The sequence below is a fragment of the Grampus griseus genome (assembly GCF_964374135.1).
Source record: "Grampus griseus genome assembly, chromosome: 11".
In the NCBI taxonomy this organism is placed as follows: domain Eukaryota; kingdom Metazoa; phylum Chordata; class Mammalia; order Artiodactyla; family Delphinidae; genus Grampus; species Grampus griseus.
In genome coordinates, this window is record NC_139005.1 from 42,448,561 (window position 1) to 42,464,853 (window position 16,293).

A 16,293-nucleotide genomic window follows, 5' to 3' on the forward strand; every position below is an offset into this window, starting at 1 on the left:
ATGGGCTGGCCCGGGGGCTCCCCCTGCTGCTGCCCCGCCCCGCCGCGCCCCCGCCCCGCCGGGCGCCCCCCGCAGGTGAGTGGCCGCGCTGCGCCGGGCGGGAGGGCGGCGGCCTGTGCGTCACAGCCCGGCGGGCAGTGCCGGGGGCGGTCGCCAGGGGGCGCGGGGCTACCGGGTGGGGCGAGGGGGCGCGGGGAGCGGGGCGGGCGCGCTGGGCCGGGGGTCGGGAGCCGCGGGGCCGGGGACGGCACCGGGCGGGGCCCGGAGGCCGGAAAGGTGACCAGGGGGCGGGGCCGGCCCGCGGTCACTCCCCGGCCCGGCCGTCTCGCCTTCGCCCGTCCCGGGCGCACACGCCGCCGCTCCGTCCCGCCACGCACGCGCTCGCGCCGCCCCTGCAGGCCCGGGACCTGGGCGGTAACTGGCCGGGGAGAGTGCGAGTCAGGGTTTTGCTATTTTACTTCACATCTGGGGAAACCGAGGCAGATTCGGCTTCCACCGTCAATTCTCCAGGTCACCCTGGGCACACTCGCACACTCCGCCTTCCCTCCTTGTCTCCTTCCCTGGGCCTCACCCCTCCTCGCGGCTGGGCTCCCAGCCGCTCATCCAACCACAGCTATTTCCAGGAAGGGGGAGTGTTGGGTGGAGGGGGTTCTCCAAACAAACCCAGGGCTTGGGAAGTAAGAGGAGGCCAGGCTGGGGGACAGACTGACGGGCTCTGGAAAGTTCCAGGCAGGAGGAGGGTGAGGGTCCCAGGGGTCTGGCCTGGCCTTCCCAGGCCTGCCCCAGCGAGCTGCTTTTCCTCTCAGCACTGCCTGAAGGCTCAGCGCTCTCCCATCCCATCTCACTTCAGAGGTGCTCCACAGGGTGGGGAGGGACTCAAAGCCATGCTTCCCTGGCCACCCAACATGGGGGCTAGTGAGCCACCCACGAGGACAGGAGTGAGGGTCAGAGAAGGTCTGGGGACCTGTTGCCAGGTGAGGGGACTTTCAGCCTCGGGAGGCAGCAGGAGTAGAGAGAAGCCTGCTGGAGGGGTCCTGGCCAGGGTAACTGTAATAGGAGGGGAGAAGGGCCATCCCACCACTACCACAGCACCTCTCCTGATCCCAGCAGGGCTGGGGACTGCACCAGGCCAGGCCCGGTTGCCCACACTGGCCAGGGGCCTGGAATGTCCTGGGACCCAGCCAGGGCTGGTGGGGTGGGAGTGTGTTGCAGAGCCAGTGCCCCTCTCCAGTTACAGGCTAGGCCTCCCTCTGGCTAAGGTACCCTGGGGGCAGACTTCCTGACCTGGAAGGAGAATTAGAGCTTCAAGGGAGAAGCCTCAGGGTAAACCCAGTCCAGGCAGCCCAAGGAAGTGTCCTGATTGGGCTCATCCCGGCAGCAGCGGCAGGGTTAGACCAACCCAGATGGGCTCGAGGGAGGGAGAGGGAAGGTTAAGGAGGACCTGGTGGGAGAAGCCAGAGCTGGGGGAGCTTCCAGAGCCCTGGGACATTCAGTAATACGCTGCAAATGGGGGCGGGACACGCACGTTTGCACATTCTTTCAAGCCACTGGACTGTTCCACTGGACTGCTCTGGGGAGCTGCTGTCCAAGGCTTGGGGCTGAGGACCCCCAGGCTATTAACCCCTTATACTTTCGGAAGATTACTTCCCCCATCCTTTCCAAGGCCCCAATCCACCTCCTTCCCTTAACTTCCGGGACAGGAAGCTGGCCGCATTCCCAGGAGGGAGGCAGGAGGCCCGCGGAGGGGCGTGGAGTATGTGTTGGGAGGGGGGCCTCCTGTCCGGTTCTCGGGCCCTGGGACAGCTGCTGAGGAAGGAGAGCGGAGCTGGGAGAGCCATGAAGGTAGCGTTCAGGCTCGGGGGGGGGGGGCGGGGGGGGCCCAGACCTAGAGCTTGGGGTGGCAAGGCTCAAAAGAACTAGAGACCTGAGAGAAACAAGCCAGAGAATAGGTGAGTAGGGTACTGTGTCAGGAGCAGAGCAGCTGGGGAGCTCTCAGGAGAAGGGCCCCAAATGCCTCGGGCTGGGGCAGGAGAATGGCTCGCTCCTGTGCGCAGAGCGGACTCTGGCTGGAATTTGACCTTCCAGTGTAGATGGTGGGGGCAGGGGGCCAGTGCACGTTCTCCTTTTCCTATTTCTTCACAACTGGTAAAACTGAGGCAGGAAGCTGGCCCTCAGTCCCATTCTCCCTAACCCTCAGGATGCACTTCAGTCCTGAGCTGGCTGGGGTGGCAATTCCCAGCTCCCACTCCCCCCACCAGAGTCCCCAGAGAGCCTGAGAGTTCAGGCCGGGAGGCTGGCCTGGCTGGGACGCGGTGTTCCCCGCTGGCCCTTGAGCCCTGCCCTGAGACCTAAATTCCCACCCCGCCCCTGCCCCGCCCCACTGGGGGCTGGATCTCAGGATCCCACAGATCCCTGGATAGGGCAGATCCCTGGGCATGGGGCAGCTCCAGAGCAGGGTGGGCTGGGGGCAAAAGATCCTGGGCTGACACTCCCAGCAGGATAGATCCTGGGAATCTGATCTCCTGGCCTCCCCCACTTCCTACCCCCCCACCCGCCCCCACTTCCTGGAGCAGCGACCTGCCCCCTTCCCGCCTGCACTCCCCTCCACTTCCAGGGCTGGGCTTCTCCTCACACCAGCCAGACAGCCTACTCTCCACCCAGGGGAAGTGGCTGCCTCCGCCAGGCCGCTTCCAGGAAGCCCCGGGCCAGGCCCCAGCATTGTTTGGGCCCCACGGCCGGCACCCCAGGCAGCCGGACACCATGAAGTCCAGCGGCCCAGTGGAGAGGCTGCTCAGAGCCCTGGGGAGGAGGGACAGCAGCCGGGCCACCAACAGGGTAGGAGGGCCCATTGGCTGGACAGAGGAGGGGCAGGGGTGGAGGTGTGGGCAGTGGGGGAGGGGGCCAGGACTCAGGCCAGACCCCCTTCCCAGTTTCGGCTTCCTCAGCCTTCTCCCCTTGTCCCGCATCCCCTCGCGTCCCCTCGTTACGCTATCGCTCTGGAGTGGCCAGGTCTGGCTGTGGCGTGAGCAGCAGACGTTAGGGTTAGAGCAAAACCTGGTGTCCCTTTCAGCTCCCCTGACACATTCCCTGCCCTAGCCCAGGCCAGCCCTGCACCCAGGAAGGTATACATCATCGTAGGACCTTCCTGGGTACTATTCTGGAACCCCAGAGAGGACGTCCCTAAGCTGAGAAGTTTGAGGGAGATGGGATGGGGGTGGCGAAGGAAGGAAGGGAGGGAGGGAGGCAGCCAGGTCTCAGGAGTGCTTTAGACAAGCGGGGGCAGTTGATTGGCTTTCCACTGCTATCACCTGTGTGTGCCATTAATGCCAAAATGCACCCAGGTTTCCTAGTGGGTCTGGCAGAGTTGGTCCAGCCCAGAAGAGTTCAAGTTGGGTTTAATCCAGAAGCTTCAGGGACAGCCAAGAGACCAGAGGTGCTGCCTGCATCCCCAGGCTGAGGGGCCTGGAGGCCCCTTCACTGCCTTTCCCCACATTTTCTCAGCCTCACCCCAAAAGAAGCATCTCAGGGCAACATGAGACAATACAATGGGGGAGGGAGGCAGGAACTTGAACACCAGAGAAGGAGAAAAATAGGTAGAAGAGAGAAGAGGCAAGGAAGCAAATGGTCCCCAGAGGATGGGAGGGATGGGACAAGGTAGGCCTGGGCCATAGGGGGCATCCCAGCCTCCCCGCTCACTGCACTCTGGGTGGGGAGGGGCCCAGGAGCATCTGCTCCACCCTCTCCCCCTCCAACGCTGGAATCCCACTTGAACCTCCTCAAGTGACAGGGCACTTACTACATCCCGGAGCAGTAAGGCAGCGAAATATTTCCAAGTCATGCCTCCATCTGCCTCTCCCTCTGAGCATTACCGCCCCCTCCTTACACAACTGCTGCCTGCCGCCTGGGTGCACAATGAGTAAACATGTTGTTCTGACACTAGGGGGAGGAGGGCGTGTCAGCCGCCTGGAGGACTGGGACATCGGGACCAGGGGAGCAGGCCTGGCTGAGGCCCTCCTGCCGGGTCAGTCTGGGTGCTGTGTGACTGACACCGTACATTCATGCCTGAGCCCCTCCCTGCTCACTCTACCGAAGCCTCCAGCTGGGGAGGGCAAGATGGGAGGAGAAACAGGTTGTCTTCATAGCAGAGTCAAGGAGCACCATCCCCCCACACCAGGACGGAAGCTCTAGGGCTTGGGTGGCAGTGACCGCAAGGGTATCACACACCAGGGCCACGTGAGGGGCCTAAGTGATCCCTTGGGGAGGAGCTGACCCAGCTAGGGTGACGCAAGGGGCCAGCTTCTATGCACTGTCTAGGACAAGCCCTACAACTGCCCGGAAACAGCTGTGGCCAAGTGCATTCTACGAGTTTGGGGGCTTTATTGGGATGGAAGAGAGAAACTGTGCAGTGCTCGGGCCCCGGCCTGGTCCTGGAGATGGGCCCGTGGGAACTGACACCTCTGTCTGTCTGTCCCTCCACCTAGCCTAGGAAAGCTGAGCCACATAGCTTCCGGGAGAAGGTTTTCCGGAAGAAACCACCGGTCTGTGCAGTGTGTAAGGTGACCATCGATGGGACAGGCGTCTCATGCCGAGGTGAGGCGCCCTGCCCTATGCTGTGACTCTGCGAGCATCACCCAGCACCACTGGGTTGCACAACCCCAGCAGGCAGACCGCAGAACAGAACCCGTACTGCGCGTGCTGCCCCTGGGCTGGGCCACGTGGGAGCCAAGAGGAACTGCGTCCCCTCCAAACAGCCCTTGCTCCCCCAGCACCCCAGGAGACCCAGTACTCTAAATCACCTTCCCACGTCACCTGAGACTGGAGGCTTTCCTCCCTTGCTTCCTCTTCACTCGCACCCACCCTAGAACGTTACCCCGGCTCCCTCCCTCCCTGGCCTGGGCAGTAGGGCACCACTGCCATGCGCTTCCCTTGAACTCTGCCCCTGCTCCCCCACTCCAGCCAGCTCAGTACAGCCGGAGTCCTGGAAGTCCCAAGGTCTAGTTCCAGGGCCTGGGGAGATGGGAGAGGGCCACCCCTTCCACTGCCCCAGTGGGCCCCTGCTAACCTCTCTCCTCCCCTCCATCCCCTCTAGTCTGCAAGCTTGCGACACACAGAAAATGTGAAGCAAAGGTGGGTACCTGCTGTGGGGAGGGGGACTGGGGTCCCTTCCTCCTCTGAAACAGGCTTCTCCGACCACACTGGCATCAACCCTCCACCCTTCTCATCATTGGGGAACCCCTGCTGGGTGGGAGAGGGTACCGTACTGGGCCCTTTAAGAACCATCCTACTCCACCCCCTGGAGGGCTGGCCCAGGCAGCGCAGACAGCGACAGCGCAGCGTTTGTCTTGGTGCGGTGCCCAGGCTGCAGCTGGCGAGTGGATGGGGGGTGGGGAAGAGGAGGAGAGCGAGGAGGAGGAAGGGTGGGGTGGGTGGGTGTCAGAGCAGGATTTCGGAGACTGGCAGCCGGATGGGCTGTGCCTTCCTTCTGGGGAGGGGTCCTCAGGATGCCTGAGTGGGTCTTGTCCTGGGCCCTGGAAAGGCTGGGCAGAAGGTGCAAGGTTTAGATAGCACCCACTGTCCACTGGGAACCTGAGACAGCTGCATCTCTGGGGAGGTGCCCTGGTCCTCCTCCTGCAGTGTGAGGGGTCCTAGGGCCTTGGAGCTGGCTTTGGGGAGCTGTGTGCCCAGGGGCGGGGTCTCCCAGTGAAAGAGGCCAGTGTCCATCCCTAGCCATGGCCTGCCTGCATGGCTCTATATATAACTCCTGCCCTGCAGCTGGATGAATGGGGGTCTGTGTGGGCAGGGGGCTGGAAGCCAAGAGTAACAAGTGGGGGGCCCAGGGGTGGGGGACCGAGAGGCCAGAGGGGAGGCTCCCTTAAATAGAAGAACCTCAGTTGCAGCCTGCGCCCATCTGCTGACAGCCCCTCCAACTTCTCGCTGAAGCTGAGGGGTGGCCCCATCCTTAAGCCTGGGAAAGCCCATTTCACCAGCAGCTCAGCTCCTCACTCCCGTCTCCTTCCAGGTGACTTCGTCCTGTCAGGCCTTGCCTCCCACGGAGCTGGTAAGTATGCTCTGGGATGGGGTGACCGAGGCAAGGAACCTGGCTGCGGCGGTGTCCAGAGGTCTGGTGGCCACAGAGAGGGCCCCCAGGAGGTTACCTTGAATGGACTAATGTGGATAGTGGTCAATCCTGAGGCAGTGGGAAAAAATTTGAGCCCTCTGCTATCGTCCTCTTGGGCCTGCTGGGGGCTAGGACTCCGCCCCCCCCCCCCCAGTACATTCCTCACAGGGACGCCGGCTGGTCCTCGCCCCTTCCCTAACCACTCCCTTTTCCTCCCCCATCTCCCTCTAGCGGAGAAACACGGCCCCTGTGAGGCGCATAGAGCACCTGGTAAGGTGATGCTGGAGGAGGGGGGCGGAAGCAGGTAGCTCTGGGACTAAGGACCTAGGTTTCTTCTGAGGCAAAAGTTCATGGAACTCTGGAGTGGGGAGCCTAGAGTGAGGGGCACAAAAGACGTGTGCAAAGTCTCATCTCATCCACCAGGGATCCACCAAGTCTCTGAACTACTCAAAGCAACGCAGCACTCTGCCCAGGTGAGGGCGCGGGGTGTGGTCCCATAGGAGCCCCTTCCGCTGGCCTCACACCTCAGCCCAGGGCAGGGCCCCCCAACAAAGCTCTCCAGGCCAGCGCCGCCCCCCAGCTGGTCCCACCCACTCTCAGGACCCAGGAGACCTCACCTGTAGTCAGCCAAACACCCTTCCTCCACACCAGCCTCCGGTGCCCGCCCCACCCCCACTCTCCGCCCTGTTCCTAACACAGGCTTCGCCTCCTCCCCAGGAGCTTCAGCCTGGATCCTCTCATGGAGCGCCGCTGGGACTTGGACCTCACCTACGTGACGGAGCGGATCCTGGCCGCCGCCTTCCCCGCGCGGCCCGACGAACAGCGACACCGGGGACACCTGCGCGAGCTGGCTCACGTGCTGCAATCCAAGCACCGCGACAAGTACCTGGTGAGGGGCGGGACCTGCCTCAGTCAGCCAACGAGAGGGCTGGGAGGTCCAGGCCCCTCCCTGACGTCACGCCGCGGAGGCGGAGCCCCGAGTGGGCGGGGCCCGGGCGCAAACCTGGACCGCCGACTGGGCTGTACGAGCTAGGGTGGGCCTTAGCGACCCCCTCATTTTGGAGAAAGACCCTTCCTTAGGGTCACAGCGGGTGATACCACCTCCAAGCATGATCGCGCCTCGCTGCCTGGGGTCACTTCGCCTAATGCCCCCACTTTACTTGCAGCTCTTCAACCTTTCAGAGAAAAGACATGACCTGACCCGCCTAAACCCCAAGGTAGGAGAGGATTAAAGCCATCACCCCCTGCCTCCTCGGTATTAATAGTAGCAATTGCTATCTACTTCACTCTGAAGCACTTTCCCATATGACACGTCACTTGGGACACCCCAAAGCATGGTGCATCAGGTATCAACCCATTGTCCAGGTGAGGGAAGTGTTGAAGCTGCCATGGACACAGCCAACAGGCCCCTGACCTTGTCTCCAGGCCCCTACAGCCTGTCCCTCTTCCACCCCCACCCACCTCTTCTTTGGTGGCCACCAGCCCCAGTCCCACTCCTGCACCCCTCAGGTCCAGGACTTTGGCTGGCCTGAGCTGCACGCGCCCCCGCTGGACAAGCTGTGCTCCATCTGCAAAGCCATGGAGACGTGGCTCAGTGCTGACCCGCAGCATGTGGTCGTACTGTACTGCAAGGTGAGCTGGGAGCGCAAGTTCGCAGGGCTGGGGTGCCCTCAGCCAGGAGCCCCAGCAAGCCCTGCATCCCTGTCTCTTTGTCCTTAGGGGAGCAAGGGCAAGCTCGGGGTCATCGTCTCTGCCTACATGCACTACAGCAAGATCTCTGCAGGGTAAGGCTCCCCAGCCCCGAGCGCCCCCTTCCCCAGTGACCCTTCCTCCAGCTGGCCCTTGGCGAGCCCATCTCCTCTGAAGCCCACCTCAGTGTTCAGAAGAGCCATTTACTATAAACTTGACCTTTCCACCTCCTTCTTCTCACTTGTACTTCACCACAGTTTTCCTAGGGCTGCTGTAACACAGTGCCACAAACTAAGTGGCTTAAAACAACAGAAACCTGTTGTCTCAGTTCTGGGGGCTACAAGTCTAAAATCTGAGGTGTCAGCAGGGCCACACTCCCACTGAGACTCTGGGTAGAGACCTTCCTGGCCTCTTCCGAGCTCCTGGTGCTGCCAACAGTCCTTGGTGTTCCCTGGCTTGCAGATGCACCACTCCGATCTCTGCCTTTGTTGTCACATGGCCTTCTTCCTGTGTGTCTGTGTGTCTGTGTCTCTTCTTCTCTTCTTCTAAGGACACCAATCATATTGGATTAAGGGCTCATCCTACTCCAGTATAACATCATAACTAATTACATCTGCAACGACCCTATTTCCAAATAAGGTCACATTCTGAGGTACATATCTTTTGTGGGGACACGATTCAACCCATAACATGGTCTTATTGTCCCATTTTACAGAGGAAGAAACTAAAACTCAGGGAACAATTGCCCGAGGTCCAACAACTAGTAAAGTGACTGGGGTTTCTAGTTCTCTTCACCACCACTCTGGGCCTCCTCTAGACTTGGGGGAAATCGCACCTCTCTTCCCTCCCCTGGGGCTTAGGGATGGGAGACCAGGTTGGAGACCAGCCCCTAAGACCCCACACTGGTCCCACTCTCCCCAGGGCGGACCAGGCGCTGGCTACCCTTACCATGCGGAAGTTCTGTGAGGACAAGGTGGCCTCGGAGCTGCAGCCCTCCCAGCGCCGGTGAGCAGCCTAGGTGGGGACGGGCCAGAGGAGCAGTTCCCTCCGTGGCTACGAAGGCCGAGGTTCTCTCATTCATGCTGCACACCTTCATGGAGCGCCTCCTGTGTGCTTGGGATTGTGCCAAATGCTGAGAACGCAGAACAAGCACAGGGTCCCTGCTCTCACGGGGCTTATTTACATGCTAGTGGGGTAGACGGCAATAAACCTGGGAATAAGGAGACAAGGTCGTTTTGGATGATGACAGGTGCTATCTATACAAAAAGTAAAGCTGAGTCTCGTGGTGAACGGAGACTCACAGGACAGTCAGGGCCCACCGCTATATAACGTGAGGCAGAGATCTGGGGGAAGAGCATTCTAGACAGAGGGAACAGCAAGAACAAAACCTCGGAGACAGCAAGAAGGATGGAGGTTAGATGCAAGGACGAAATCTCTGTTGAGCTGGAAGATGGGAGGGAAGCGCCGAGGAGAAGGTGGCTGGGGCGGCGTTCGTAGTTGAGATGACACCAGGGGATCTCCAGAGGAAGGGACTTACGTCCTCCTTGACATCCCCCCACCAGGTATATCAGCTACTTCAGTGGTCTGCTGTCCGGCTCCATCAGAATGAACAGCAGCCCTCTCTTCCTGCACTATGTGCTCGTGCCCATGCTGCCAGCCTTTGAACCTGGCACGGGTGAGTCTGCTTGGAATGTACTCCAGGGAGCGGGCTGTCCCCCACCCCCTCCACTCAGCACCCCTCACGTGCCTTCTCCTTCTTGCCCCTCCAGGTTTCCAGCCCTTCCTCAAGATCTACCAGTCCATGCAGCTTGTCTACACGTCTGGAATCTAGTGAGTGCTCTGTTCCCGGGCCCCTGCTTCCCTGCTCCCTGGGTCCCTGTTTCTCCAGCCTCCCCAGATAGCTGGGCCTCCAGCCACTGCACCCACAAACTAATAGCATCACAGAATCCGTTTTGTAGGTGGGGAGGCTGATGCTTACAGGGCTCTCACTAAGGCAGTGTTCAGTCTCCAGTCTCCCAACTGCCTCCTGACTCTTCACAGCCACCCGTGTACCCGAGTGCCCCTGATTCACCTTTGCCCTCTCTCTTCCCCAGTCATGTCGCAGGCCCTGGTCCCCAGCAGCTTTGCATCAGCCTGGAGCCGGCTCTCCTCCTCAAAGGCGATGTCATGGTGAGGGGGCCTTAGCGACAGGGAGAGTCCTGGGGGTGGGGTGAGGGGCGGTGGTATGAGCCGCCAGCTGCACAGTCTCTGGTGAGCCATCAATTTGAGGCCGATGGGAGGGCAAAGAGGGCATCCTCCTGATGGGGAGGTCACCCTGGGGTTCAGGCAAGGCAGAGCCGTGGCCAGATAGTCCCCAGGGTGGAAGCACTGAGGAGACGTGAGTGTACACGAGGGCCTGAACGCCGGTCTCCCTCCCCTCACCCAGGTGACGTGCTATCACAGGGGTAGCCGGGGGACTGACCGGACCCTCGTGTTCCGAGTCCAGTTCCACACGTGTACCATCCATGGACCACGGCTCACCTTCCCCAAGGACCAGCTGGACGAGGCCTGGGCCGGTGAGTTGGAGACAAGTGGCTTGGGGGCTGGAGCCCAGGTGAGGGCGGGCGGGCGGGCGCCTGGTTCCTCACTGCCCACTCCCCGCAGACGAGAGGTTCCCCTTCCAAGCCTCGGTGGAGTTCGTCTTCTCCTCCAGCCCAGAGAAGATCAAAGGTGAGAGCCAGGCCTGGCCCCGGCTGGGGGCGGAGGGGAGTCGTCCCTCCCTGCGCCTCACCCCCGGGTGCCCTTCCGTAGGCAGCACCCCACGGAACGAGCCCTCGGTCTCTGTTGACTACAACACGGCAGAGCCTGCCGTGCGCTGGGACTCTTACGAGAACTTCAACCTGCACCACGAGGACAGTGTGGATGGTGTGTGGGGCGCGGGGCGGCAGGAGGTGGAGTTTTGGGGGGCACACACTCTTCCCTCCCCAGGCAGACACCCCTCCCAGGAGACACCCCCTGAGCTGGAGTCTCCTGCGCTGTCCCCTGTTAACTCTCTCTCTCTCTCTCTCTCTCTCTCACCCCCTTTTGCCTGCTTGCCCTCCCTCCCGGACCTCTCCCCACCCAGACTCCGTCACCCATACCCGGGGGCCCCTGGATGGCAGTCCTTACGCCCAGGTGCAGCGGGCCCCCCGCCAGACCCCGCCGGCACCCTCTCCGGAGCCGCCCCCGCCCCCGCTGCTCTCTGTCAGCAGCGATTCTGGCCATTCGTCCACGCTGACCGCCGAGCCCGCCGCCGAGTCCCCTGGCCGGCCACCCCCGACAGCTGCCGAGCGGCGGGAGCTGGAGCGCCTCCTGGGGGGCTGTGGCGTGGCCACCGGGGGCCGGGGAGCTGGGCGTGAGACGGCCATCCTCGATGATGAAGAGCAGCCCCCGGCGGGCGGAGGCCCCCGCCTTGGAATGTATTCGGGACACAGGCCTGGCCTCAGCCGCCACTGCTCCTGCCGCCAGGGCTACCGGGAACCCTGCGGGGTCCCCAATGGGGGCTACTACCGGCCAGAGGGGACCCTGGAGAGGAGGCGGCTGGCCTACGGGGCCTACGAGGGGCCCCCACAGGGCTATGCTGAGGCCTCCGTGGAGAAGAGGCGCCTCTGCCGATCGCTGTCCGAGGGGCCGTACCCCTACCCGCCTGAGCTGGGGAAACCGGCCAACGGGGACTTTGGCTACCGCGCCCCAGGCTACCGGGAGGTGGTGATCCTGGAGGACCCTGGGCTGCCTGCCCTGTGCTCATGCCCCGCCTGTGAGGAGAAGCTAGCGCTGCCCACGGCAGCCCTCTATGGGCTGCGCCTGGAGAGGGAGGCTGGAGAGGGGTGGGCGGATGAGGCTGGCAAGGCCCTCCTGCACCCGGTGCGGCCTGGGCACCCGCTGCCCCTGCTGGTGCCTTCCTGTGGGCACCACCATGCCCCAGTGCCCGGCTACAGCTGCCTGAAGCCGCCCAAGGCAGGCGAGGAAGGGCATGAGGGCTGCTCCTACGCCATGTGCCCCGAAGGCAGGTATGGGCATCCAGGGTACCCTGCCCTGGTGACATACGGCTATGGAGGAGCGGTTCCCAGTTACTGCCCAGCGTATGGCCGGGCGCCTCACAGCTGCGGGTCTCCAGGCGAGGGCAGAAGGTATCCCAGCTCTGGTGCCCACTCCCCCCGGGCTGGCTCCATTTCCCCCGGTAGCCCACCCTACCCCCAATCCAGGAACCTCAGCTACGAGATCCCTGCAGAGGAGGGAGGGGACAGGTATCCGCCGCCGGGGCACCTGGCCCCAGCAGGACCCTTGGCATCTGCAGGTGAGGGCACTGGGATGGGGAGTGCCCAGGGCAGAGGAGGGCTCTGGAAGATGGTGGGGGAAGGCACAGAGTGAGAAAGAGCTAAGCCAGACAGAAGGGGCTCTTCCTGGCTCACAGCCCCTCCTCCCACCTTCCCTGCAGAGTCGCCGGAGCCGGTGTCCTGGAGGGAGAGCCCCAGCGGGCACAGCACCCTGCCTCGGTCTCCCCGAGATGCCCAGTGCAGTGCCTCTTCTGAGCTGTCCGGTCCCTCCACGCCCCTGCACACCAGCAGCCCAGTCCAGGGCAAGGAGAGGTACCCAGAGGGGCTGGGCAGCTCAGGCGCCTCTTGGTCCGGGCAGACCCTGAAGCCTGGGGTGGGGGCAGCTCTCACGGGGTTCTGGGGCTCTACTAACCACCTGCACTCCCACCCTGCAGCGCCCGACGGCAGGACACTAGGTCCCCCACCTTGGCGCCCACTCAGAGACTGAGTCCCGGAGAGGCCTTGCCACCTGCTTCCCAGGGAGGGGCTGAAAGAGCTCCAGAGCTGCCAGCAAGAAGTGGGCCTGAGCCTCCGGCCCCCGGTCCCTTCTCCCCAGCCTCCCCGCCCAGCTCACCCAACGACTGGCCTCAGGAGAGGAGCCCGGGGGGCCGTTCGGACAGCACCAGTCCAAGGGGCCCTGTACCCACCACCCTGCCCGGCCTCCGCCACGCCCCCTGGCAGGGCCTTCGAGACTCCCCGGACAGCCCAGACGGGTCCCCCCTCACCCCTGTGCCTACTCAGATGCCCTGGCTTGTGGCGAGCCCAGAGCTGCCACGGAGCTCACCCGTACCTGCCTTCCCTCTGGCTGCATCTTATGACATCAGTGGCCCTACCCAGCCCCCACTTCCCGAGAAGCGCCACCTGCTGGGGCCTGGGCAACAGCCGGGACCCTGGGGCCCAGAGCAGGCATCGCCACCAGCCAGAGGCACGAGTCACCATGTCACCTTTGCACCTCTGCTCCCGGATAATGCCCCCCAACCCCCAGGTATAAAGGCCTTCAGGTGGCTGGGGCCACCTCGGGAGAACCCTTTTTCCCAGGGAGGGGCATGGCATGGGGACTGGGGAGCCCTGAGGCCAAGCGCAGTCCCTCCCTGTCCTAGAGCCCCCTATGCAAGAGAGCCAGAGCAACGTCAAGTTTGTCCAGGATACGTCCAAGTTCTGGTATAAGCCACACCTGTCCCGTGACCAAGGTGAGAAGCCAGCCTGCGCCCACCCCCCGTCCAGGGCTCTGGCTCGGCTTTGGAGCCCATCCTTCCAGTCGGTGCCTCTTCCCCGTCTCAGCGGGCCTCCTCTGGGCCGAGCCTTTCTCTAGCTGGTGATTCTGGGCTTCGGGCTCAAGGAGGTCTAACACTGTCAGCGCTCTGTGCGCTGACTCCCCAGCGGCGTCCCGGGTGCTGCCGCCGCAGCTGTTAGGGCCAGAGGCCTGGGGAACTTGGGCAGCGGAGCGGAGGGGCTCCTTGGGGCTCAGTCGGCCGCTGAGAAGACTTCTCCCAACCTCCTGCAGCCATTGCCCTGCTGAAGGACAAGGACCCTGGGGCCTTCTTGATCAGGGACAGTCATTCATTCCAAGGAGCCTATGGGCTGGCTCTCAAGGTGGCTACGCCCCCACCCAGCGCCCAGCCCTGGAAAGGTACAGAATGGTCAACCGTGAGGGAAACGGGGAGTGGGGTGTGGGGAGGTACCAGAGGCCAGACAAGGCAGGGTGGGCCATGTCGCTTCTTAGTGGGGAGAGGGAGCAGGTGTCCTCTCCTGCTCGGGAAAGAATTCCAGCAGGCGAGAAGCAGAACCTGGAATCTGACGAAGCCTTCCTCTCCCCTCCCCTCCCCTCCGCTCAGGGGACCCCTTGGAACAGCTGGTCCGCCATTTTCTCATTGAGACTGGGCCCAAAGGGGTGAAGATCAAGGGGTGCCCCAGCGAGCCCTACTTTGGTGAGAAGCAGGGGCTGGGAAGGCTGCACTGGGCTGGTCCAGGGAGGCCAAGAGGCGTCAGGAGGGAGGAGGTAGACCGCGGGTATCTCCGGGTGCCTCGAGACCCCACTCACCTCTCCCCTGCAGGCAGCCTGTCGGCCCTGGTCTCCCAGCACTCCATCTCCCCGCTGTCCCTGCCCTGCTGCCTGCGCATTCCCAGCAAAGGTGGGTGTCCGGTCATCTGTCCTCCCACCTCTCCCCACCCACTGCAGGCAAAGGCAGAATCCCTAGGCCCTGGCTTCCCGCCTGCCTGCCTGCCTTCCCTCGGGGACGGCAGAGGTTGCTCTCCATCTCCCAGCACTGCCACTCCCCACTGGCCCCCGTTTCCCGCAGATCCTCTGGAGGAGGCCCCAGAGGCCCCAGCGCCCGCCAACATGAGCACAGCGGCAGACCTCCTGCGCCAGGGCGCCGGTACGGGCCTCTCCCTCCTTTCCTCCCCCTGGGCACCAAGGGGGCCATTGCTGATACATGGGGCACTGAAAGGCCTTGAGGTGGGTGGGTGGGCCCTGGCGGATGCGTCTAACCCCTGAGGGCAGGGGGAGCCCTGCATCTGTAGGCACAGTGGGAGAGGGAGTCCTTGGTCTAGGCTCTGTGGGGAGGGGGCTTGTTAGGACGCAGATTCTCAGGCCTCTTTCCAGCACCTCTGACTGTGGATCTGGGGGAGGCACAGAATCTGCCTTTTTAACAGGTTACCTGTGTGACATGCATCCCGAGCGCACTGGCTGGGGAAAGTGCGAGAGCCGGTGGGGTGGGGGGATCGAGGGGAGATAGACCTGGGGGCAGGCAGAGCCGCTGCTCCCTCCAACCCCCCGCCCCCCCAGCCTGCAGTGTGCTCTACCTGACCTCAGTGGAGACGGAGTCGCTGACAGGCCCCCAAGCAGTGGCGCGGGCCAGCTCCGCAGCTCTGAGCTGCAGCCCCCGCCCCACGCCAGCCATTGTCCACTTCAAGGTCTCAGCCCAGGGCATCACGCTGACGGACAACCAGAGGAAGTGAGTGTGCGTGCCAAGCCCCCCCGGGGGGGGGGTGCAGGCCCTGGGGCCCCGATTTCCGGGTGACTTTCCCCACCCTCCTCCTCACAGGCTCTTCTTTCGCCGCCATTATCCAGTGAACAGCATCACCTTCGCCAGCACTGACCCTCAGGACCGGAGGTGACCCTCTCCCTCCCAGCCCTTTCGCCCCACAGTCCCCAGCTCAGCTCTTCCGTTGGTAGCTATTCCCCGGGTGCATCCCTTCACAGTTCTTCTCCTTCTGCAGATGGACCAACCCGGACGGGACCACCTCCAAGTAAGCCTCCCTGGGAGTGCAGTCGCCCCTCCCTGGCATGGCATGGCATGGCACTGGCGTGGCACTGGCGTGGCACTGGCGTGGCATCGAGGCACCTCCTTCCCCCCCAACCCTGGCGTGGCAGTCCCTGTGGAAGGGATGCTAAGCCCTCCCCATCCTGCCTTTGTACCCCCAGGATCTTTGGTTTCGTGGCCAAGAAGCCGGGAAGCCCCTGGGAGAATGTGTGTCACCTCTTTGCAGAGCTTGACCCAGATCAGCCTGCAGGCGCCATTGTCACCTTCATCACCAAAGTTCTACTGGGCCAGAGAAAATGAAGGAAGGCCACAAGCTCCGAGCCCACATCGACACTGCGCCCCTCTCAGCACCCCACAGCCCTCACTTCCCCTGGCCTGGACCCAGGAGACCCGGGATCCAGCCCCTCCCCTAGGAATGGGGAGCGGACACCGGCCTGGGACACTGCTCTCCTTCCCCGCCCCCAGCCTGCTAAGCAAAGTGGACGGGCCCATGAGATGACCTTGCATGTGAGCAGATGGCAGAGATGGGTGTGTGAAGGGTGAGAAGGCATCAGCAGTGGAGCCTGGAGGAGATGGGGATGGCCCTGCCTGCGCGAGAACATCAGCGCTGGCGGAGACAGGCCCTGCTAGCTCCACCCAGCTGCAGGTCCCAGCATGGCAGGGAGAGGGGAGAGTGTGGGGAGCAAGGCACTCCCTCCTCTGCCTCCCCTCTGAGCAGAGAGATCAGAGTGGGATCACATGAAAAGGGGGCTAAAAAAGAGTCTATTTTTGTGTAATAATAAAGAGTTTCTATAACGTTTAGTCGGAGTTGGAGTCATGCCTTGTTTCCAGGAAGGTCAAAGCCTCAGGTCTCCCAGGGGCACAACTGTGCTTCTTGGGGCATCCC

The 16,293-nt window shown here is 63.0% G+C and overlaps 1 protein-coding gene across 7 annotated transcripts; it reads left to right on the top strand.

Annotated features, from left to right (window-relative positions):
* On the top strand, positions 1–16,208 carry TNS2 (tensin 2; the record flags this gene model as incomplete). 7 transcript variants are annotated; one of them, XR_014297428.1, is made up of 31 exons in its annotated part: positions 1,825–1,842; positions 2,662–2,835; positions 3,941–4,021; positions 4,482–4,590; positions 5,090–5,127; positions 6,020–6,058; positions 6,350–6,388; positions 6,542–6,591; positions 6,836–7,007; positions 7,285–7,335; positions 7,628–7,750; positions 7,838–7,902; positions 8,729–8,812; positions 9,370–9,482; positions 9,577–9,637; positions 9,901–9,976; positions 10,233–10,362; positions 10,451–10,516; positions 10,598–10,711; positions 10,911–12,122; positions 12,264–12,414; positions 12,537–13,126; positions 13,242–13,331; positions 13,646–13,771; positions 13,977–14,069; positions 14,196–14,273; positions 14,442–14,519; positions 14,930–15,104; positions 15,189–15,257; positions 15,364–15,393; positions 15,569–15,609. XR_014297428.1 is itself a non-coding variant. In XM_082666006.1 (31 exons), the coding sequence occupies 29 exons, from the start codon at positions 1,837–1,839 to the stop codon at positions 15,240–15,242; spliced, it is 4,110 nt and encodes a 1,369-aa protein (XP_082522132.1). In that variant the 3' UTR covers positions 15,243–15,257; positions 15,364–15,393; positions 15,569–15,678. The 7 variants fall into 7 exon arrangements, 6 of the variants coding, with proteins under 6 accessions (XP_082522135.1, XP_082522134.1, XP_082522132.1 ...); XM_082666006.1 differs by having other exon boundaries at positions 15,058–15,104; positions 15,569–15,678; XM_082666007.1 differs by having other exon boundaries at positions 15,058–15,098; positions 15,569–15,678.
* Positions 16,209–16,293: the final 85 nt, after the last annotated feature.